Source organism: Xyrauchen texanus, chromosome 41 (genome assembly GCF_025860055.1).
Source record: "Xyrauchen texanus isolate HMW12.3.18 chromosome 41, RBS_HiC_50CHRs, whole genome shotgun sequence".
NCBI lineage: Eukaryota > Metazoa > Chordata > Actinopteri > Cypriniformes > Catostomidae > Xyrauchen > Xyrauchen texanus.
Window position 1 is genome coordinate 34,946,799 of NC_068316.1, and position 24,831 is coordinate 34,971,629.

Sequence of the window (24,831 nt, forward strand, 5' to 3'; positions counted from 1 at the left end):
TTCTGTTTTCACTGATAATAGTAATTGTGTAATACCATATACCGTGAAACCGTGATATTTTCTGAGACTGTTATCATACTGTGAAAATATCATACCGTTGCAACCCTAGTACAGAGACATCCTTGATGAAAACCTGCTCCAGGGCACTCTGGACCTCAGACTAGGGCGAAGGTTCATCTTCCAACAGGACAACGACCCTAATCACACAGCCAAGATAACAAAGGAGTGGCTACGGGACAACTCTGTGAATGTTGTTGAGTGGCCCAGCAAGAACCCAGACTTGAACCCGATTGTACCTCTCTGGAGAGATCTGAAAATGGCTGTGCACCGACGCTCCCCATCCAACCTAATGGAGCTTGAGAGTTCCTGCAAAGAAGAATGGGAGAAACTGCCCAAAAATAGCTAAGCATGTAGCATCATACACAAAAAGTCTTGAGACTGTAATTGGTGCCAAAGATGCTTCAACAAAGTATTGATCAAAGGCTGTGAATACTTGTGTTTTTTTTTTTTTTGTTGTTTTTTTTAATTTGCAAAGATTTCAAACAAACATCTTGCACATTGTCATTATGGGGAATTGTTTGAAGAATTGAGGAATTTAATCAATTTTGTAATAAGGGTGTAACATAACAAAATGTGAAAGTGAAGCGCTGTGAATAATTTCCGGATTTTGTGTGTGTGTGTGTGTGTGTGTGTGTGTGTGTGTGTGTGTGTGTTTGTGTGTATATGAGGGAACAAAACAAATTTATTCACACACATTATGTATTTTCCCAGACAACAAAATGCCCAACCGTTAGAGAATGCACAGATGAAGTAGTTTTTTTGCCAGAGAGATGTTGCCAGCTAGCGAGCAGTTTTTTCAAAAAGTTGAACAACATATTTTATTTTGCAATTAACTTTTTTCCGGTTTCATTTGAACGCTTCAAAAGGCAGTCCACAGATGCCAGTTTACTAACCCAGACACAAGCTGTAATAACAGCGAAATACCATATTGTTTTTTTTAATCATTACAGTTGTATGAAGGGTAGCGATATTCCCAGATAGCAGAGGTGTTCAGCTGAACTCGGCGGTGAAGCAGTTTAGACTAATGAGCCCAGGCTTGGGGCTGTTCAAACATACGAATGGAACCAAACATGAGGATCTCGAGACGTTTCTAAGTTGAGCTCCTTTCCTGACAGTGTTAAAAAAATAAAAATACTCATTGCTTTATCTGAAAAATGCTTATAAGAGAGCAAGACGCAATGACCGAGTACCTCCACCTACTTGAAGGGGCTATTCACATTAAACAAGTCACTTTTGCAACCATCCATTTGTTTTTCTTTTTAAACACACGCTAGACGAATGTCTTCGTTTCGCTTTGTTTTTGTTTATTTTGCGTTTCGTGCAGGAGCACTGTTTTAGATGCTGTCTAATTATAAGAACTTTAAAAAGCATATTGAGACACCTGCTTTCTGTTAAACTGTATTTGTTGCGCTGTCTAGCCTTTTTAGCACAAGAATATGAACAATATGAAGTCCTCGTAAGTTCTGGGCACACATCCAAGTTTCGAATGCACAGTTTTAGCATTCGAATGTGCCATTTATTTCTTTAAAAAAAACAACAACTTTTCTACTGTTTGTTGCATTATTCTCCTATCGCGAGTGAACTGCGTTCATTTCCACGTGCATCCACTTTCTATTTTTATTGCGATTAAACTGCGTGCATTTTACAGCACACATCCATTTTTCTCCTCCGTGTTACAAGAATCATTGCATCGATCTCAAAACACAGCATATCAAGAACAACCAACAACAACAACCAATTGTGTGAGGGATTCACATCGATCTCAAACCCTTACCGCTCGGGAACAACCAACACCAACAAACAGCTGCGGTAAGTCATGGCATCCACTCATGTTATTTCTTGCTGCATTCCATGCCACATGTTTACAATAGCCTCTTCTGTCAGCAGTTAGGGATTCACATGTGATATGTAAGGAATTAGTCAGGCTGACAAAGAACTTTAATGATTTAGAGACTCGCATCTGAATGCTAGTGGAGGTCAGTGAGAAAGAGAAGCCAGTAGATACTGTTTCGGATGCGGGCAATACAGAGAGCAACACACACTTTGGTTCCAGCTGTAGAGCCCCTGCAGTAGGGCAATTGGGTGACGTCTCGGCGGCATACTCGCTCAGAAAAGCGACGCCACTCTCCCGTTCCTGTTAGGGTTTCAAATGGTTTCTCCCCACCCAGCGATGCACCCACTGAGAATCATGTTGAAAGCGCCCTTGTTATTGGTGATTCTATTGTAAGGACCATGTATATAGAGACTCCAGCCACTATTGTTAAATTTCTTTCGGGTGCCAGAGTGTCTGACATCTGATCAAATTTACAAGTGCTGGCTAATGCTAAATGTAGATTTTCTAAAATGTATATTCATGTCAGCACTAACAATGTCCGGCTTTGCGAGTCGGAAATCACTAGAGATAATGTTAGAGGTGTGTGAATTTGCAAAAATTATGTCAGACACTGTAATATGGTCCCTGTTCATCGTGGTAATGGGGTTTATATTAGATTAGTGTCACTGAATGGCTGGATGAGTGGTGTCTGAAGAATAAAAAAGGATTTATAGACAGTTGGAAGAATTTTTGTGGTAGACCTGACCTGATAAAGAGAAACTGACTCATCCCTCCAGGGAAAGTGGTGTTTTCCTCTCTAGTAATTTGGCTTATAGTCTTAATAATGATAGTATTTGACTAACTGAGGCTCAGGTCCCATGAAGCAGACAAACTGGTTAATCCAAACGTCTGCTAGCTGCCTTGAGGTCACATAAACTACAACACATAGAGACTGTATCAACTAGATATCTCATAGAGACTGTGTCTGTTCCTCGAACTACCAAACACAAAACTCTCCCTAAATCATTTAGTAAACATTTTATTAAGGTCAAATTTGAACAAAATTTGTTCCCAGGTTTATTGTAATAAACATGAGCCTCTTCTGAAGGGTCGAGGAGGATGTGTTGCTACAATTTACAGTGAAGTTTTAGGTGTTACTCAGAGGACAGGATATAAATTATAAAGTCTTTTGAACTAATAATGCTTAATGTATCACCGTCAGATATAAATAAAAAAAAACTGTCATCTTTTACCCTTGCTACAGTATATAGATCAACCGGGCCTTATTCTGATTTTCTTTTGACTTTTTATCAGATCTTGTAGTTACTATAGATAGAGCTTTAATTGTTGGTGACTTCAACATTCACATAGATAATGAAAATGACACATTGGGATTAGCTTTTATCGATATTCTATACTTTGAGTCATACAAAATGTTACAGGACCAACTCATTGCCATAATCATACACTAGATTTAATTCTGTCATATGGCATTGATGTTGATAATATAGAAATTATGCAGCAGAGCGATGACATCTTGGTTCATTACCTCGTCTCTTGTATGCTGCCATCAGCCAATGTTACTCGATCTACACCACACTATCGTTCAGGTAGAACTATTCTTTTGACCAATAAAGATAGCTTCACTAATAATCTTCCATATCTATCTCATACACCGTAAACCCAAAGCCTAGAAGAACTTAATAGAAAATATAAATGGTGATCTCTAGCACTCTTGATAGTGTCGCACTCCTTCGATTAAAGATAAAAGCCCTACTTCATGATACAATGATCACCCTCATGCTCTCAAGAGAGCAGCTAGGAAAATGAAGTGCAAATGGAAGAATACAAAACTAGAGGTATTTTGCGGTGCATGGAATGATAGTGGCAATAAAAGATGCCAGATCAGCATATTCTAGTACACTCATAGAAAATAACCACAACAATCCTAGATGTTTATTCAGTACTGTGGCTAAATTGGTTAGGAATAAAGCCTCAACAGAACCATATTTTCCATCGCAGCACAAGAGTAATGACTTCTTTACAGATAAAATTGAAATAATCAGAAATAAAAGTGGAATTATACCATCATCTGTCATAACATCTCGGAAAAGTTTTCCGCACATGCAACTTCAATTCTTCGGTGTCATAGGTCATGAAGAGCTAACAAAACTTATCGAAACATCAAAAGCCACAACATGTTTGTTATATCCAATACCAACCAAGCTCTTTAAAGAGTTATTTCCTGTAATCTCAGAACCTCTTCTTTATATTAACTCCTTGCTATCCTTAGGACATATCTCAAGAAACTTTAAAATGGCAGTTATCAAACCGCTTATTAAGAAGCCACAACTTGATCCTGGAGAACTGGCTAATTGTACACTGATTTCAAATCTCCCGTTTGTGTTGAAAATTCTAGAAAATGTAGTATCATCCCAACTGTTCAATTCTAGAGAAATGGTATATATGATCAATTTCAGTCAGGATTTAGGCCTCATTACAGTACAGAGACTGCACTTATCAGAGTTATAAATTAATTGTTCTTATCATCTGATCGCAGCTGGATTTCTGTTCTAGTGCTATTAGATCTTAGTGCACGATAGATGATGACATTTCTCTTGAATAGGCTAGAGAATTATGTTGGCATATGTGGAGTTGCAGCTAACACTTTGTCTGTGTAAATGAGGAATTTTCAAACCATACCATAGTAAAATTTGGAGTGGCACAGGGATCAGTTTTAGAGCCTCTGCTTTTCTCCTTGTATATGCTTCCCCTGAGAGATAGTATCAGGAATCGTGGAATAAGTTTATACTGTTATGCCGACGATACCGAACTTTATAATTCTTCATAACCTGACAAAATTTCACAATTCTCCAAATTAGCAGATTGTATTAATGAAATAAAAGATTGGATGGCAAGAAATTTCCTTCTGCTCCATTCCGACAAAACAGAGGTACTAATTATTGGACCAAAAACCAAAAAAAAGTAAATAAACCGCTAAAATATATAATTTGACTCCCGATGGATGTACTGTTACATCATCTTCAACAGCGAAGAACTTGGGTGTTATATTTTATACCAATCTGTCCTTTGAAAATAAAATTACAAATGTTTGTAGAACAGCAATCTTCCACCTAAGAAATATTGCTTAATTAAGGCACATGCTCTCTGTTGCTGATGCCGAAAAACTAATTAATGCTTTCATGACCTCAAGACTAGATTATTGTAATGCATTACTGGGAGGATGTCCAGCAAGATCAATAAATTAACTTTAATTGGTTCAAAATGCAGCAGCCAGAGTGCTGACGAGAACCAAGAAATGTGATCATATTAGCCCCATTTTACCATCATTATATTTGGCTATCTGTTAAATTTCATATTTTAAAATTCTGTTAACTATGTACAAAGATTTGTACGGTCTAGCTCTGCAGTACTTAAGTGACCTTGTACCATGCTATATTCCATCACGTTCACTACGATCGCAAAATTCTGGCCTGTAGTTCTTAGAATATCAAAATCCACAAAAGGAGGTAGATCCTTTTCATATTTGGCTCCTAAACTATGGAATAGTCTCCCAAACACTGTTCGAGATGCAGACACACTCCCTCAGTTTAAGTCTAGACTAAAGACTCATCTGTTTAGCCAGGCATACACCTAATTTGTCCTTAAACTCACAACTAGGCTGCTTTAGCTTAGTCTGCTGGAACCAGAAACCGTGATCATGATCTATAAATCTGCAATAAATTGAATGGCATCTATGCTAACATTATTCTATTTGTTTCCCTGTCTCAACCTCGGGACTCCTATCCTGAAGTCTCCAGAACCAGCTTGATCCAGCTCCATTCCTCCTTCGTGTTGGACTCTGCCATTTGTCGCTGTGTGATGATGACTAATAGCAGCTGGTGCCAGCCAAACATCACTTCAGTCTATTATGATGGACTTCAGAGGATGAACTGATGCCAACTCCAGCCATAAGACATGGGATACTTCATATGCCATTGTCTGAACCTTGGATTTAGGATGGACCACACCGAACCTGACTGAAATTACCGGCCAGGTTGAACTGCGTTTCACATTCCTGATCTTTGCCTGCATCACCTCGGTCTATTGATGGACTAAACCCTTATAATGGTATACATAGACTAACAATTGCCAACAAAAGCCTTCATCAGCCAATTAACAAGGACAATTGCATCTGTGTGAACTTCTGCTGTTAATCCAGGCTGGACCTCAAAGACATTGGTCATTAATCTTACAGTTCAAACAAAATCGATGTTTAAAGACTGACCCTTAACACTTACTTAGTTTAATAATTTTAAACCATGAATTTAACTATACATAAGTAATATTTACATTATATTCATGATGTTAGTCAGAGGGGAACTGGCCCCCACAGTGAGTCTGGTTTCTCCCAAGGTTATTTTTCTCCATTAACCCTCTGGGGTCTGAGGGTGTTTTGGGCCCTGGAGAAGTTTTGACATGCCTTGACATTTGTGCTTTTTTCAGTTGCTTAAAAACATATTAATGGCTAAAGTCTGATAACACTGTATTCAGCACAAACTGGGCTACAATAATATGTGAGCAACAGGTATTATTGTATTTTTATATACACAGGTATATACAGGTTTGTATTTTTGAGAAAATAACGTTTATTCATGTTTTTTGAAAAAAAAACTACATTTTTAAGTTATTGGAATAAGGCCATATAACACATACTAAATATTTGTCCACAAGACTTTTGAGAACTGGATCTTGTAGCCTAGAATTTTTGCTACAAAATGATGTGAAAACCGTCCTGATCACTCATTCATACAAAACAATATAGTAATTGAACTTTTGTAAGTTAATATGCGAGGAGGCGTGAGCTATCATGAATATTGAGGGGATTTACACCTAAGAAAAAAGACCCTCTCCTGGGCCTATCAGTGAGGGATAGAGAATGAATGTGAAGAGACTTAATGATCAAAATCAAGTTTTAAGTTAAAAGAAGTAGTCTAACTATACATTTTCTTTAAATAAAGACTTTCCTTAATTTTATACCTACACTACCATTTAAAAGAAGTCTTTTCTGCTCATTTAGGCAGAAAAGACTTAGAATTGATCCAAAATAAAGTAAAAACTTCTTAAAAAATTTTTACAATTTAAAAGAACAGTTTTATATTGAATATATTGTAAAATGCAATTTGTGATCAAAGCTGAATTTTCATCATCATTACTGCAGTCTACAGTGTCACATGATCCTTCAGAATTCATTATAAGATGCTGATTTTCTAATATGGGCATATTTAACCTGAACAGATATTTGCAAGCACAAGCTTTGTTGATGATAATGAGGCAGCATAAACACTAGATAAAATATAATCTAAACATTCAACATTCATGTTGTTTTTATACCATATTACATATCATATTTATATCATACGGCATACAATTTAAATACCTGCTTTAGCCGAAACAGCATTTAAATGTAACTAAAACTTGCTTATTAGGACATATTTCAAATTTCAGTACTCTATATCCTGGCTGGCAAGTGTGAAAACAGTCCCACTAGTACAATATGTACATGTTTATATAAAATAGCATGTCAGCTAATGAAAACTAAATGACTTACTCGTCCGAAATTGTATCCTCGGCTGGATCAAGTCATTCTTCAAAATACAAATGTTCGTCTGAGTCCCGCTCTTCTGAGGAAAATGTTATCTCTTCCTTACTATCCAGGAGTTTCATAGCCTGTGTATCGTAACGAACGCGCAGAAATTTGAGTTGTGTTGTGTTTACATTAAACCTCACCGTCGGGGACGTAAACCATTTGCCTTGATCGTCTCAGCACATTAGCGTATGAATGGCGCGCTCTGCTGGTGGGTGGGATCACATTATCTATAATTAGATGAACTGGTAAAAACTGTACATCACTTGTTTCATACAGATTACATTGCAGGAGAATATTTGTTTTAAATTTGAATTGTTTTATTTAAAAGTAGACATTTTAAGCTTTCTTTAGACAAATGTTTCATGTTTGTGTGATAAGTATTTGCGGAGTTTCGGTTAATTTTTGTGACGTGTTTCTGAAATATGCTTGTGAACACAGAGACTGCTGACAGCTCACCCTTTTTATTTCTTTATTTTACAAAAGCACAATGTTTTGTTGTTATTGTGAGTGTACACAAATAAAAGAAGACTCTTTATATTTCTGCTGTAATGACAAAAATATCCAGCAGGACGCGCCGCCACGTTTTGTGTTCCTTGCCACAGTCGCTTTCAGCTTGCTCACTGGAGTTATTAATACAATTATTATTTAATTACTTATTTTTAAACACGATAAACAATCGTATTTGATCTAATTACACAATGATGATTCATCGACATTATAGACATTACAGTTTTATCGTCTGTTAATGCTGATCTTCTGTAAAGCTGCTTTGAAACGATATGTGTTGTGAAAGGCGCTATACAAATAAAATTGACTTGACATGAATATTCTAATATTTTAATTTAGTAGACAGCCCTACTATAAACTACCGAGCCGAAACAATTCCCAAACGAATGTGAACATTTTACAGAGGAATTGCATAAAATGTCCATGCTCCTGTCCCGGTTGGGATCCGTGAAGTAGAATGTTTGACCCTGTAAAGTTGGCACTTATGAGTCAGTGGTAAATAAAGGTACAATTTAGAAGCCAACATTAGCTATGTGAAGCATAAAATGTCAGCCAAAGGTAAGTGTTAATCAGTTAAATTAACTGAATACTTTGAGACTAGGTAAAACAGAGGGTGCAGTAACCGCTGTTGAGGGAGTTTTTGGGGGAGGAACAAACCTCTTGAGTGTCACCTTTCAAAAGAGACCAAAAGCATGCATATACTCCAAATGGTTCAAGAACAGCATGCAATTTAATTTGGGTAGGCCTTTTTTAGGCGTTTTAGGCAAATTTTGCAGGAACGCTAACAGGTTAAAGGGATAGTTCACCCAAAAATTAAAATTCTCTTTTTTACTCACACTCATGCCATCCCAGATGTATACAGTTGAAGTCAGAAGTTTACATGCACCTCAGCCAAATATATTTAAACTCACAAGTCCTGACATTTAATCTAAGAAAACATTGCCTGTCTTAGGTCAGTTAGGATCACTATTTTAAGAATGTGAAATGCCAGAATAATAGTAGAGAGAATACTTAGGTCAAACATTTTGGGTTTCCTTCCACAAGCTTCTCACAATAATTTGCTGGAATTTTGTCCCATTCCTCCAGACAGAACTGGTGTAACTGAGTCAGATTTGTAGGCCTCCTTGCTCGGGCATGCTTTTTCCAGTTCTGCCCACAAATTGATCGGATTGAGGTCTGGGCTTTGTGATGACCACCAATACTTTGTTGTCCTTAACCCAATTTGGAGGTATGGTTGATTGCTTGTCCATTTGGAAGACCCATTTGCAACAGAGCTTTAACTTCCTGGCTGATGTCTTGAGATGTTGCTTCAATATATCCGCATACAATTCCTTCCTCATGATGCCATCTATTTTGTGAAGTGCACCAGTTCCTCCTGCAGTCAAGCACCCCCACAACATGATGCTACCACCCCCATGCTTCACAGTTTGGGTGGTGTTCTTTGGCTTGCAAGCCTTACCCTTTTTCCTGAAAACATAAAAGATTATAATTATGGCCAAACAGTTACATTTCTGTTTCAGCATTTCTCCAAAAAGATCTTTGTCCCCATGTGCACTTGCAAACTTCCTTGCTGAGCAGCCTTTCAGGTTATACTTGTCTACCTGTTTCCTCCAGCATCTTCACACTGTCCTTTGCTGTCGTTCTGGGATTGATTTGCACTTTTCGCACCACACTCCTCTCTAGGAGACAGAATGAGTCTCCTTCCTAAGCGGGTTGATGGATGCATGGTCCCATGGTGTTTATACTTGCATACTTTTGTTTGTACAGATGAACGTGGTACCTTCAGGCGTTTGGAAATTGCTCCCAAGAATTAACCAGATTTGTGGAGGTCCACAATTTTTCTGAGGTCTTGGCTGATTTCTTTTTATTTTCCCATGATGCCAAGCAAAAAGGCACTGAGTTTGAAGGTAGACCTTAATATACAGCCACAGGTTAACCTGCAATTAACTCCAATTAGCCTATCAGAAGCTAATTGTCTAAAGGCTTGACATCATTTTCTGGAATTTTCCAAGCTGCTTTAAGGCTCAGTTAACTTAGTGTATGTAAAGTTCTGACCCACTGGAATTGTGATATAGTCAATTATAAGTGAAACAATCGGTCTGTAAACAACTGTTGGATAAATGACTTGTGTCATGCACAAAGTAGATGTCCTAAATGACTTGTCAAAACTAGTTTGCTAATATGAAGTGGACTTCACTATGGAGTGGTTCAAAAATGACTTTTAATGACTTCAACCTAACGCCCGTTTCACACATACTCCGTTTGCAGTGCGTATGCGGTGCGTATTTTTTTCCGTACCCATGTTAACAGGTTAGAGCTTTTACACTGCACGCGGATGCAGTCTGTCGATCCGTTCCAGTTGCAGTGCGTATACAGCAGTGCAGCGATGGTTTCCGCACAGAGTCTATTTTTGCTGTGCTGCACCGCACTGAATTAAAGTGGCAGCGCATTGTTCACATTAAAATAGACATAGATTGACAAGAAACTGTAATAATTTCATCATATACGCATAATTTCAGTTAATGTGTTCTACAGTTACTAAATTACAGGGTCAAGAAAAACAAAAAAGTATGATTATAGTCCCAAAAGTTGCAAAATGTCTCGAACTACATGTAAAACCAAGAATCACTATGATTAAAATTAATTTTCATACTGTTTCAATGTCTTAATGTCCAAGTTAACGTTTGGATTTAAAATCAAAATGACTTACACATTTTTGATTTTGTGGCACACAGAAACTGTGGATCAGTAGCGCATTGCAAACTCAGCATATGTGAAAGCACTATAGCGCGTGCTGCTCCTGTACCGTATACGTTCCTGCTTCTTGTTCCGAAAAAAAGAAAAATATCTCAGATCAGTAGGTCTTTATAATGCAAATGGTTGGTAACACTATTTTTGATGCTCCAAAAGCACAGATAATCAGTATTAACATCATCCATAGTTTCCAGTGGTTAAATGAATGTCTTCTAAAGCGACACAATCACATTTGGTGTGAAAAAGTTCAACATTTAAGTACTTTTTAATAATAAATAATGGTTTCCTTTAAGCAGCAGTGTGCACGTTCACGAGAGTGATGAGGTCATGTGGTCTCTCGTTTGACGTATTGCCGTTGGCATGTTAAAGTGAGAAGTGCGTGTCACACCCGGAAGAACAGCGCTGTTTACAACTGAGTAGGAGGAACGCTGTACAGACTGAACGCCATACAGACTGAACGCCATAAACAAATTGAAGCAAATTTAAACAGATGACATTGATTTAAGAGGAGAAGAGGAGATACAAGTTTTTGCACAGACATATTTATTTAAACCGGATTACTGACCAGGAGCACAGGGAGGAGGAGGAGGTTGGATCAACAGCTGCACTGAATGGAACATTCCATGCAATCTCTGGAAAGACAGCGTGACCTCAGCCCTCTCGTTAACACGCATACTGCTGCTTACCAGACACAATGATTTTTAGGTGAATGGTTCTTAAATATTGATATTTTTCTGCGCCAAAAGTGATCTTATCGCTTTAAAAGACCACTGGAGTCATATGGATGACATATCTGTGCTTTTTGGAGCATCAAAAATCGTGTTACCATCCACTTGCATTATGAGGACCTACTGAGCTGAGATGTTTTTTATTTTTCTTCAAAAGTGTTCTGCTAAAGACAGGAAGTCAGCTTTTCATTTACACAGAACCAAAGACTAAAACATGAACTTATATTAAACTTTAACACATTTCTGTGTTTTTTCTTTTGTTCAGGTTTAAAGACAGCAGAATGGATGACATTTGGCTGGTGGATGTGAGTGTCCCTCTATATAAACACATAGTGAATGGGGATGTTCATGTAATGTTAGTCATGAATGCAGCATTGGAGTGAATGCATGTTCTATATATTTGAGCTGAGGTTTATGTGTTTTGTTGTAGTTTTATGCACCATGGTGTGGTTACTGCAAGAAACTCGAGCCAGTGTGGCAAGAGGTCGGAGCGGAACTGACACGCTCTGGGTTGCCAGTTCGTGTGGGCAAAATGGATGCCACTGCATATTCAGGTGAGATTGTGATTGAGAAATTAAGAGCAAAACTTTTGTCATTTTATCAATTAGAATCTCATAGACGAGGACTCTTCTAATCGGAGTTGGGACTTTAACTAAAAGTAGTGATACTACTAACTACATTTCTCATTATAATTCAATGTAACCAATAGGTTACTAATTTATATGGTGCGGTCATTGTGTGGCGACAATGACAAATACAAAGTTTCATTTCAATATGCCATAACATCACCTAAATAAAGCCTCATTTCCTTTTTGGAGTCTTTTAAAGCATAAACCATTTATTTCGTTTATGCTTTATTCGAGAACCATTTGGTCTGTCAAAAAGCTTTTTTATCCTAGGACAATTAAGGAAATTTAAGTTTTCAAATATATTCAAAATGGCAGACAGGAAGTATGGCCAACCATGGCAAATTAGGTATGTATGGTACTCCGCATGACCCAAGGAAACTAATGACACAAGTCTCATGACAATATGCCAAATGTTTAAACATTTATAAGCATTTAATTATATCTTTAGACCACTAGGTTGCACTACATAATATCTGTCACTGTTGTAAAATGTACGAAATAATTTGTTTTTATTTCCCTTAAATTTTTATAAACTCATTTCATTTGAGTGTGCTTTTAATATCTTGTTAAAACCAATATATATATTTTCAGTCATTAAATCTAGCTTCTTGACCACCTGAGAGAGAACCTGCATCAGCTCAGCTTCAAAGATTTTCTTGCGGTTTTCCTGGCCTCGTTTTCAGATGCTGCGAGCAATATACTGTACATTTATGCATATGGCAGATGCTTTTATCCAAAGCGACTTACAGTGCACTTATTACATGGACCATCCCCCCCGGAGCAACCAGGAGTTAAGTGCCTTACTCAAGGACACAATGGTGGTGGCTGTGGTGATCAAACCAGCAACCTTCTGATTACCAGTTATGTGCTTTAGCCCACTACGCCACCACCACTATTCTAAACATATACAGCTCTGGAAAAAAATTCTCGGTTTTTCTGGATTTACTATTTATAGGTATGTGTTTGAGTTAAAATTTAAGCAGCTCTGCTTTGTTTGATGGCTTGTAGCCATCCATCTTCCTCTTGATTGCATTCCAGATGTTTTCGATGGGGTTCAGATCTAGAGATTGGGCTGGTGACGACAAGGTCCTGATCCAGTGGTCCTCCATCCACACCTTGATTGACCTGGCTGTGTGGCATGGAGCATGGCGTCCTGCTGGAATAGTCAATCCTCAGAGTTGGGGAACATTGTCAGAGCAGAAGGAAGCAAGTTTTCTTTCAGGGTAACCTTGTATGTGGCTTGATTCATGAGTCCTTCACAAACACTAATCTGCCCTATTTCTGCCTTGCTGAATCACCCTCAGATCATCACCGATCCTCCACTTGATCGTCTAATGGTTAGACGGAGACCTAAGCCACAGTGTATGCAGCCACTATAAACATTTGGTGGAGGATCAGTGATGATCTGGGGGTGCTTCAGCAAGACTGGAATCGGGCAGATTCATCTTTGTAAAGGACGCATAATTCAAGTCACTTACAAGGTTATCCTGGATGAAAATTAGCTTCCTTCTGCTCCGACATTGTTCCCCAACACTTTGGAATGGTTTTTCCAGCAGGAAAATGTGACACATCCAGGTCAATCAAGGTGTGGATGGAGGACCACCGGATCAAGACCTTGTCGTCGCCAGCTCAATCTCCAGACCTGAACCAAAATCTTAAAACATTAGTATTGTGTTGTTTTAAAAATAAATATGAACTTGTTTTCTTTGCATTATTTGAGGTCTGAAACGCTGCATATTTTTTGTTACATTGATTAGTTGTCATTTTCTGCAATGAAAATGACAATATTTATATTTGTCAGTACTTTATAGAATAAAACAAAAATTTCATGTTCAGTTATTCATTTTGCTCAAACACATAACTATACTTAGTAAATCCAGAGAAACTGATCATTTTGCAGTGGTCTTGAGCTGTATAGTGTCTATGTCTTCACCATAACCACCAAATATGATTGCACCATGTACAGCGATTGTTGGGTGCAGATCTGGGTACATGATTGCATGCGTTTCATGCATTCACAATGCTCCTCTAGTGCCATTCTCAATACATGTTTTAAGCTAACTGAACCATCTAGCATCTGCATCGGAGATTGTGTTCATGTGGAGCACTCACGTATTGTGAGCCACAGCTTCTCATGAGCCATGCACGTGTGTGTGTGTGTGTGTCAACAACGGAGCAGCAGTCATTCACTTAAGCACGCTGAGCATGTAGACTGTATAATTACTTCCTTTGCGATTCACAAAACTATTGTATGGCTTCAGGAGACTTTGAATATGGTGCTTTTATGTTATTTTAATGTCGTATTGGAGCTTGAAAGTAACGACTATGGCACACAATACAGGAGCACTGGAAAACACTCTTTATTAATGGCCAACAGAGCGATCACTTCACTTCGGAAGATGTGGATTTTAATGTGCAACATAAAAAAAGCTTTTTGTCCATGTCAGTGTTTCTGTTAGCAGATTTGTAAGTAACTTAAAATGTTCGGCCAAGATTTTCTGCCTTTTTTCTCTCTTTTGGCCCAAAAAAAAATTATAAAAATGTTGCTGCATCCCTAGTGATTGACTTTAATTCACTAAAATATTAAGACTAAGAGCAATATATAATTTATATAGATTATTTTAAACTTATTGCTGCGTTATTTGAACATTTTAGTGGAAACTGTGCTTCCTGTGTAAGCAGTTGCCACTGGTTCACACATTAAATAATGTTTGATACACAATCTGACAAAAAAAGTACATGTAGACAGTCCCTTCTAATTAACGGGTTTAGCTATTCCAGTAGTTTTTGTGAAAACAAAGCTTAATGCTATTCCATACTATGAATAATGTTGCTATTGTCTTGTGTCATGTAGGTGTGGCCTCAGAGTTTGGCGTGCGAGGATACCCCACGATTAAACTGTAAGTCTTTCACCAACATTTTACCTGTCTGCTACTTTTCTGTTGCTGTTAGTTTTGTCTTCAGCTGAGTGCTGTTTGTTAATTCAGTTTTTGACAGAGTATGAAATCAAATCAGTCTGATCAGTTTTTAGAAATCATTGAAACGTGAAACGTTAAATGGACAATATCGATGTCTACAGTGGTAAGACCTTTACACACCAAAGGCGATCCAATAATGTGACAAGAAATCTGCTATAAATGGCCCTTTTACAGTAAAAGCAAGGCAAATGATCGGCCTTAACAATAGACCTTATTCATGGTAGCGCCATGTTTGATTTTGAATGGGAATGACAACATGGCTGTGAGGGATAGACTTGCATCTCTTCAATGAAACACTGTATAAATCTGTAAAAAGCTCCTAGATCACATCTGTTTTTAGAGATTTCACCAGATATTCCGACTCCTTGGGTTCTACGAGCGTGGTTCCTTTACCTGGACAAACTCATTCATTGCGTCCATGAACTAAGGTACTCTTTTCTGCGATATGTTATTCCGGAACACCTGGAATTATCTGGATTAATGTATAGATGTGAATCTTCGAGACGCTATGTTTGCAGAGTAGTAAACCCCTCTAACCTTCGAACATTGAATTTTGTCTCACTGAGGAGCCCTCAAATCAATACTCTTTCTTCAGTAACATAAAATTAAATATGGCCTTAATAAATGTCTGGTCCATTTCAAATAATACACTTTTATTGAATGATTTTATTTCATCTCGGGAACTTGACTTATGTTTATGACAGAGACCTGGCTAAATGTTGGAGATCTTGGCCCTCTATCTGAAGCTGTCCCGTGTGATTTTCACCTTTTTAAGTTCACCACGGACTGTGGGTCGCAACAATATTCAAAAACCAATTGAAATGCCGTTTGTTAATGGTGGAAAACTATTCTGATTTTGAATTGCAGCTGTTCAACATAGACTTTGGGTTTCTTGTCACCTGTGCACTCATATATGGTCCCCCGAATTACAAGCAAATTTTTATTCAAGAATTTTCCGAGTTTCTAGCTGCTGTTGTCCATAAATCTGATTGTCTGTTAATTTTGGGTGATTGTAACATTAATGTGCACTGCCCAAACAAGCCTATGGTAATAGGGTTCTTACATTTAATTGACTCTTAACTCTGTCTGTTTTAAATTCCACTCACAAGCAAGATCATACGCAGGATTTGGTTTTGTCTCTGGGTGTCCCTATTTTTAATGTGGACATAGACGATTTGTGTATCTCTGATCATAAGCCAGTTGTCTTTTCATCTTTTCCGAATTGTCTAACTAATTCAAAGCCGTTTCAAAGGCAAACGTGTTGGTTCCATAAATCCCTCAATATGTAGCAAATTCTGAGAGGCATTTTGTTTATTATTAAATCAATATTATTAAAAAGAATTCTAGTAAGCCTCAAGCATTATATAGCACATTAAATACTATACTAAATCCTGTTATTAGTACTTTTCCGGATATTATGTTTTTTGTATTGATAAAATTGCTGTTCTTAGAGCTTGCATCTCATCTTCCAACCATAACCAAGACCCTTCGAATCCCCATCCCTCTGCTGTCTTTTTTAGTGAGTTTGATCCAGTCTCAATATCCCATTTAGTGATTTAGTTTTGCATATGAAGCCTGCGCAATGTTCTTTAGACGTTGTTCCTCCTCGCTTCCTCAGCCAGGTTTCTAGATGTAGTTGGGTTTATTGTTAATAGTGAATTGCAGTCTGGCAGAGGGTACTGTCCCATCTTGCTTTAAGCACACTATGGTGCATCCTCTACTAAAAAAGCCCAACCTTGACCTAACTGCATTAATAAACTATTGACCAATCTCAAAACTGCCTTTTCTATCAACATTTTTAGAGAATGTGGTGTACCATCAACTTTTTTTAATTCTTTATGAAAAATTTATTTTTGATAAATTTCATTCGGGGTTTAGAGCACAACACAGCACAGAGTCTGCACTCTTAAAAGTATTTAATGACCTGTTGCTGGCTGTTGATTCAGGTAGTCATGCAATCTTATTTCTCCTTGATCTCAGTGCCACGTTCGACACCATAGATCATGAAATCCTTTTGAGGCGATTAAGACAGTGGGCAGGGATTCAGGGGACTGTTCTTAAATGGTTCTCTTATCTTATGTGCTCGACTCTGCTTGCTTTTTGGGGGTATTCCACTGTGGATAGTACCTGGTACTTTTTTTATTACCACCTCAGTTGAGGTTTCTAGCAAGCCGAGCCGATACTAAATGTGACATCAAAACCCTGCGGATCACGGATTGGTCTGAGAGAATCATCACTACCAGCGTCACTGGATTTGCGACATGGGACATCAACCCTCTAGTTTTAAAGTTAGCAATAGCAGTATCATTTGTTCATGACTTTTGAATTGTAAGAAGAAATGGCTGTGTGCAAAACCACGCTGTGGTCAATAAATGAGGTGTGGATGTTCCTCTCGTTAGCGACAAATGAAACAAAGTGAAATAAAGTCTTTCAGGAAGTGTCTCAGCTGTTGGCCGCACACAGCTACTACTGGACCTACCAAAAGTGTAGGTAAAAGTAAAAAACAAACAAAAAAAACGTAAAAGTGACTACAAGAACCATCAGGAGTGGTTCAAACAGAAGAAAGTGGAAGTGGTTGGACCAAATAGATGCTATCTATGGCAATAGACCAGCGAGCAATGGGAGGGAGAGTGCCCTGGACTCCACGGTGATGTTGGAGTTCGCGATAAAGGATGGTATGTTTTGTTATGTTAACTCTATATTCTGCTTGAAAGAAAAGCTCATGGAAATCTTGCTTTTAAAACAACCAGGCCAATTTAACTGTTACAGTTGTGTAAAATCAACATGCAACAACTGCTTTATGCAGCACAATGAGCTAGTAGCTAACAGCTAGCGGTCGTGATATTGTTTATGGTCCGTGATGTTTGTGCCATGTTTAAGATGATGTCACGGCAGTAGGGTCGGCGCAACTATGACAATCAGCCTATAATCCCACCCACATTGAGGCAGCACTAAACTGCAGTGGAAAAGAAAGCTCATAAATGTAAAGCGAACTGAGTCGATTCAAACCATATCATGCAGTGGAAAAGTGTCATTAAAGATAGGACATTTTCTGTTGAACTAGAGGACTTCTCATCCTCCACTGCTCCCATTACCTGTGGGGTTCCCCAAGGCTCAATCTTTGACCCAGTCATATTTTCTTTATACATGCTTCCTTTGGCCCAATTCTGTCAAAAATGTAATATTTCCTATCTCTGTTATGCTGGCGATACCCAGCTTTATCTTCCTTTAAAGCCTGGGGACATCTCTGCATTAGATTCCTTATCTGCGGTATAACTTATATCAAAAAGTGGATGGCAATGAATTTTCTTCACCTAAATTAATAAAAAACTGAAGTGATGGTGTTTGGTCCACCTGGCTCTACCAAACACATAATTAATGATTTAGGCTCATTTGCTTTTAAATTACACAACCAAGTTAAGAATCTTGGAGTCAGTTTTGACCCTTATTTAAAGCTTGATAAACATCAATTCTGTGGTCAGAGGTGGTTTCTTTCAATTAAGGAACATTGCGAAATTGAAACCCTGTTTATCTTTTAAGGACATGGAAGCTGTTATACATGCTTTTATTTCTTAAAGATTAAATTACTGCAATTCATTGCTCTGTGGCATTTCTCATACTTCAATATCACATTACACAATGATGATTCATCGACTTTATAGACATTACAGTTTTATCGTCTGTTAATGCTGATCTTCTGTAAAGCTGCTTTGAAACAATGTGTGTTGTGAAAGGCGCTATACAAATAAAATGGACTTGACTTGACATCTGCAGTTAGTTTATTATTTTTAAGGGATTATATGGCATGGCTCCTTTTTATATTACGGATCTCTTTCAGCATCACATGCCTTCTAGACTGTTAAGGTCTTCGCAGAGTTTACTTTTAACTATCCCCAAGTCCCATCTTAAGTCAAAGGGAGATCGGCCTTTTCAGTGGTAGCTCCACAGCTTTGGAATAGCCTTCCACTACATATCAGGTGCTATACATCAGTCAATGTTTCAAATCTTATTTAAAGTCTCACATTTTTTTAACTTTCTTTTAACTGTGCTTAATATGGGTTGCTTATTTTATTATGTGTTATTGTATTTTCTACATTCTGTGTTTATGATCTGCTTATCCTATAATGTGAATCACTTTGGTCAACATGTGGTGTTTTCCTAATGTGCTATAGAAATAAAATTGATTGATATTCGGAGAGGTGCGGGAAATGCAGCGAGAGATGCGGAACATGTCTGCAATGCTGACGGAGGTCGTTTGGAGGATCTTGCTGTGATCAAGCGACCAAGGTGGATTTGGAGCATGTCTGGGAGAAGTTGGAGGACATGGAGAACCGTAGCCGACAGAATAACATTTACATTTATGCATTTGGCAGACGCTTTTATACAAAGCGACTTATTACGGGGGCAGTCCCCCCGGAGCAATCTGGAGTTAAGTGCCTTGCTCAAGGACACAATGGTGGTGGCTGTGGGGATCGAACAGACAACTTTCTGCTTAATAGTTTAGTGCTTTAGCCCACTACACCACCACAACTCTATATAACTCTAATAACGTCTGTATCATTGGAATCCCTGAGTGAGCCGAGGGACAGGATACGGTGAAATTCCTGGATGGGATCTTTCTGAATCTGCTCGACATAGCAGGCCATAAGCTGGAAATCGAGCAAGCTCACAGGGTTCCTGCTCATCGGTCCGCAGAGGGAGACGGGCCCTGATCAATTCTGGCCAAATTTCTGAGATCATCTGATAAAGATCTTGTGTTATGCGAGGCAAGGAGTAAAGGAAGGCTTTCTTGTGACTTTGCAGATTCGTCTTGATCGATTCAAAGAATGCAAGAAACTTTTACACCAACGGAAGGGTGCTTTTGCACTATTATTCCCAGCCAAATTGAGAATAGATGTTAATGATGGCAGTAAAGCATTCACATGCCCACAGCAAGCGATGTCCTTCATAAAGTCAATGGAGTGAGCAAGTCATCTCATTGTACTCACGTTGCAGCCGAGTGGACCGTATCACTGAACATTCGTTTGACTGTTTGAAGAATCTGTGCGTTCTTTTTGTGCTGGTTCCACCTAGTGGCTGGAGTTTATTTTATGGAGTATTTTTTGCAAAGTCAATGGAGTGAGTGGGACATCTTGTACTCAAGTTGCAGCCGAGTGGACTGGCTCACTGAACATTCGCTTTACTGTTTGAGGATTCGAAGCACATTTTTGTGCAGGTTTCGCCTAGCGGCTGGAGTTTACTTTGTGGAGTGTCACACCATCAGGACAGTTTTATAGATGAAGCTACTCACTCTTTGTGCTTATTCTGTGTATTTGCTGGAGTTTGTTTGATAGATTATCTTTTGCTGTGAAATTCTGTCTCACAAAATTTGTATATATACGAATTTGAGCTTGAATTTGAGGACTTGAGCAATCCGATGGCAAAGTTGGTTCGGGGGTTCCCGTAGGCGTACATGGACTGTTTGAGTTTGGAGGGATTGGTGCAAGTTTTTATTTTTTCTGTTTGTTTGGTTCTGGGGCATGTTCAGGTTTTGATTGTCACACCAATGTTGGAATGTGGTCTTTATAATCTTGTTTTTGACATGCAATCTATTTTTTCTTATGTCAAAATGTCAAATATTAGTGGATTGTCTCTTTCCATTTGGATTGTGAATGGGTTGGAAGGAAAAGGAAGGTTATTTATCTTTTTAAGCATAAGAAATATGATAAAGTGTTTCTTCAAGAAACGCATGAGTAGTATGTATTATGTACGTTGTGACAAAAAATGATTTATGGCCCTGATTTATGGTTTAATTGCTGTACATTTGACCTTTCCCTCCGCCCCCCTCCCCTCCCCTCCCTCCGGCAGTTGTAGGCTACATGCTGTGATATGGCGTGTCTGTTCTGATACCCCCATCGGTGTATTTAAAAAGGGTTAGGTTTGTTCATTGCAACTATTCAGCAAGTATTTTGTGATTTCCACTTGTGCAATGGCTGCTCCCAGCACTCCTAAAAAACAATGTTAAATGATGTAAAAAGACTTACTAAGATATATTGGGCTCCGAGGAGATGTCATGGTCCAGGCATGACCAGGTCTCTCCATGAGCCGTTAGAAGATCTGAAATATGAATTTCATCTAAACAACACACAGTTGTGTGTGTACGACTTTGACAGAACATCTTGTACTGTTAAGTTATTCAACAAGGGTGATGCAATGGATGAAGACCATTGTTTGTATTTCACGGAAAAGGACTGGGATGTATTTTACAATGGTGTTTGGAGGGATCTGAATAATGGAGCATCTCCAGAATCATTTCCAAGAGACCGTGTGTTTGGTAACCACACTATCAAGAGGGTGGCTGACCATGTCTACATACTTACCAGCGAGGACAAACAGGGTCTCAGTGACAGAGGGTGTCCTTTCCCAGAGACAGAGCACAATGAATGTTTCCAAATGAAGTTTTTGTTTCAGTGGAAAGATATTCCTATACTGAATGATGTTTTTTCAAAGATAGACAAACTGTTTAAATGGTGTGATGCAAATGACCAATACAATGTAATTAAGGTGAGCCTGTTTGACCCCGAAAAAGCGTGGGAGTGACCGTGTAACACTGCCCACCTTCTACAGACCTTAAAGGCTGGCGGTGACTGACCGCATTTCAAACCAACATTCAAACCAACATGTCTCAAGACTTTACTACATATCTTCCTGGGCCCGTCGCATCACCCAATGACCCAGATACTTCAGCAAGAGATGACCCTGTTGTAGGGTCTTCTGACATCGGCCATTGGCTTGACAAGTTTTGCATGGAGCTTGGCTACAGCAATCTAACGTTCATTTCATCCCACGGATCAGGATGCCCACTTCCGGATGCAGCGGCTCTTAAGGGAGAGGACGACACGGATGGCATTATTGGTGTGAAGGGGTTCAATTTCATAAAAGCAGTCATAGTGGTCATTCTGGATCATCTCCTCGATTTAAAGTTAAAAGAGTTGTGCTTCGGTTGTGAAGTGGATCACCCCAGTCAGATCCAGCACACGTGCTTGTTTGATCCTGACAAGTATTTCTTTTACACTCATTTTGAAGAAATTTCCAGTAAACTGTTTAAACCTGTGTTAAACCAAGTCATCGGCCAGGCTTTAAAACCATTTGGATTGACACCGCATCCTCAGAGAATCCATGGAGTTGTCGAGGCGTGTTGTGTGAACTAAGAGAGGAGCCGAACATTCTACAGAGAGTACGTGAAATCCGTGAGAAGCTGGTGAATGATACCTGTGAACAGGCTGTCTACGACGCTGTGGACGGTTGGAAAGGCTGTTCGGCTGGGTCCAAAGTTTGATGCTAACAATGGGGAACTGCTGCGGAGCTACTGGCCTGATTACATTTATTCTGAGACATCGACTTCAATGTGAAATAACCAATATGCTGTTTAAGATCATTAATGATGAACGTTCTGGACAAAACAAGCTTGTAAATGAAGCCTATATTAACAAACGGCTGATTTGTCTAAAAAAACACATGGATATAGTCAGAGGTCTATCAAACAATTGGACTGAAATGATACAAGTCTATGCCTACCAGAATGATTCTCCCTGTTTGTTGCTTAAAAACATTCTAAATTCATTGTTTGAATGCGGTAATGTCTGTAAAATATCTGATATAATATGCTTATGTACATTTGTGACGGATACATGTGTGATGTTATTGTCAAGAAACGAAAGGAGTGATAGTCATGTCTTTGAAAATGTTGATACTCTGGTTAATTACCTGATACATGCGTGACAAAAATACTGATACATGCGTTAATTTCCTACAATATCTAGACATTGGTTGATGTTGGTGTTTCTATTTGACTATTTAAGCATGTATTGTATGATTACCCCTGATTTTAAAATAAAAGGATACTTTTATCGAATCACTGTTTCATTATTTAGGTGGTGTCTGATCTGTTAACATGACCGAGCAATTGCATAAGGTGTACTACACACCATCAAACCCCGGCTCTTTAGGGGGTGTGAGTAGATTAAAACGTGGTGTATTAGAGGAAAGTGGTGATTTGCTAAGTGATAAAGAAGTTTCAGACTGGTTAGCCAGTCAAGATGCTTATACACTGCACAGACGACTGCGACATCATTTTAAAAAGAATAGGGTCGTTGTTTATGGTATTGATACACAGTTTCAAATGGACCTGATAGATATGTCAATATATTCTACGGAAAATGACAATACTAAATTTCTTCTCACATGTATAGACGTGTTTAGCAAATATGCATGGGTACGTTGTATAAAGAACAAGACTGGATTGGCGGTGACCAATGCCTTTAATTCAATACTACAAGAGGGTAGAATCCCTCAGAAAATTCAGACTGACAAGGGGAAGGAATTTTTTAACAAGCATTTCCAACAACTAACTAAAAAACACAACATTTACCATTTCAGCACGGGAGTGAATTGAAAGCAAGCGTTATTGAACGCTTTAATAGAACGTTAAAAGGACGGATGTGGCATTATTTAACAGCTATAAACTCTAAACGCTACATCAATGTTTTACAAGACATTATTCAAGGATACAACAGTAGTTATCACAGAAGTATTAAAATGAGGCCTGTAGATGTCAACAAAGAAAATGAACCAGTCGTCTATGACAATTTGTATGGTAATGTGTGTAAGAAGATGCCTGTATTTAAATTCAAAATCGGTGACGTGGTTAGAATATCAAAGATGAGGGGTCCTTTTACCAAGGGTTATGAACAAAACTACACAGATGAGTTCTTCACTATAACCGAATGTATACCACGACAACCACCAGTCTACAAACTATCTGATTACGATGGCGACGTTATCGATGGATAATTTTATGAAGAGGAGTTACAAAAAATTATTGTGGATAAGGACAAAGCTTTTAAAGTAGAAAAGATATTAGACAAGAAGAAGCACTGTAAAAGGTCCATGGTGCTCGTACGATGGGTAGGGTGGCCTCCGAAGTTTGACAGCTGGGTTAATGAAAAGCTGTTGTAGATCTACAAACCTCTTAAAGTATATAAAAATAAAACATTTGTTACCTGACTTCATTTCTGCAGTAAACGGTCATGGATAAAGCAGGGTTTTATGTTACATTGCCATGCAATGCTTCATTAGATCTTTACCCCGAAAACCGAATTTCAAATTACAGAACAAGATTAGCCAAACCTATAAACTTAAAAGGTCGTTGGGAGGTGGGTGTGGCTGAAATTGAATACCCTAGATCATGGTACACTATTACTGATGATGATGCGAAAGTCCAATTCAGAGAGGTTATCGACGGAATCAGTCATCTTGTGAAGATAAAGCTGGTTATTATGACGAAGTTTTGTTTGTAATTAAGGAACTAAATGCTATGCTACCTCGGCATGCACGTCTTGGCTACGATCATGTGAAAAACAATGTGTTCATGATGGCGGCACCAGGAAGTTCCTTAACATTCCACGGTAAACTAGCCATTATTTTGGGTGTAATACCGAAGAAACCATTGGTAGCTGTAAATGATTATACTGTAAATGAAAGCATCGAACCCGGTTTTACGCCAGTGTACGCGCCACACCAAGCAGACATAAATGGAGGGTTTTACACCATGTACATGTACACAGATATTATCGAATATCAATCTGTGGGTGATGCACATGCCCCGCTTTTGAGATGTGTACATATAACCAGATCGGATCGTGAAATAGTCAGTGTTGCATATGACAGAGTA

At 38.5% G+C, this 24,831-nt stretch overlaps 1 protein-coding gene across 1 annotated transcript in view; it reads left to right on the forward strand.

Annotated features, from left to right (window-relative positions):
- Positions 1-24,831, forward strand: part of tmx3b (thioredoxin related transmembrane protein 3b) — a 212,061-nt gene that overhangs the window by 22,709 nt on the left and 164,521 nt on the right. Inside the window, exons 3-5 of the mRNA XM_052114024.1 lie at positions 11,778-11,817; positions 11,943-12,066; positions 14,996-15,041. Coding sequence (XP_051969984.1) covers positions 11,778-11,817; positions 11,943-12,066; positions 14,996-15,041 — 210 coding nt within the window. The remainder of the gene's footprint in view (positions 1-11,777; positions 11,818-11,942; positions 12,067-14,995; positions 15,042-24,831) is intronic.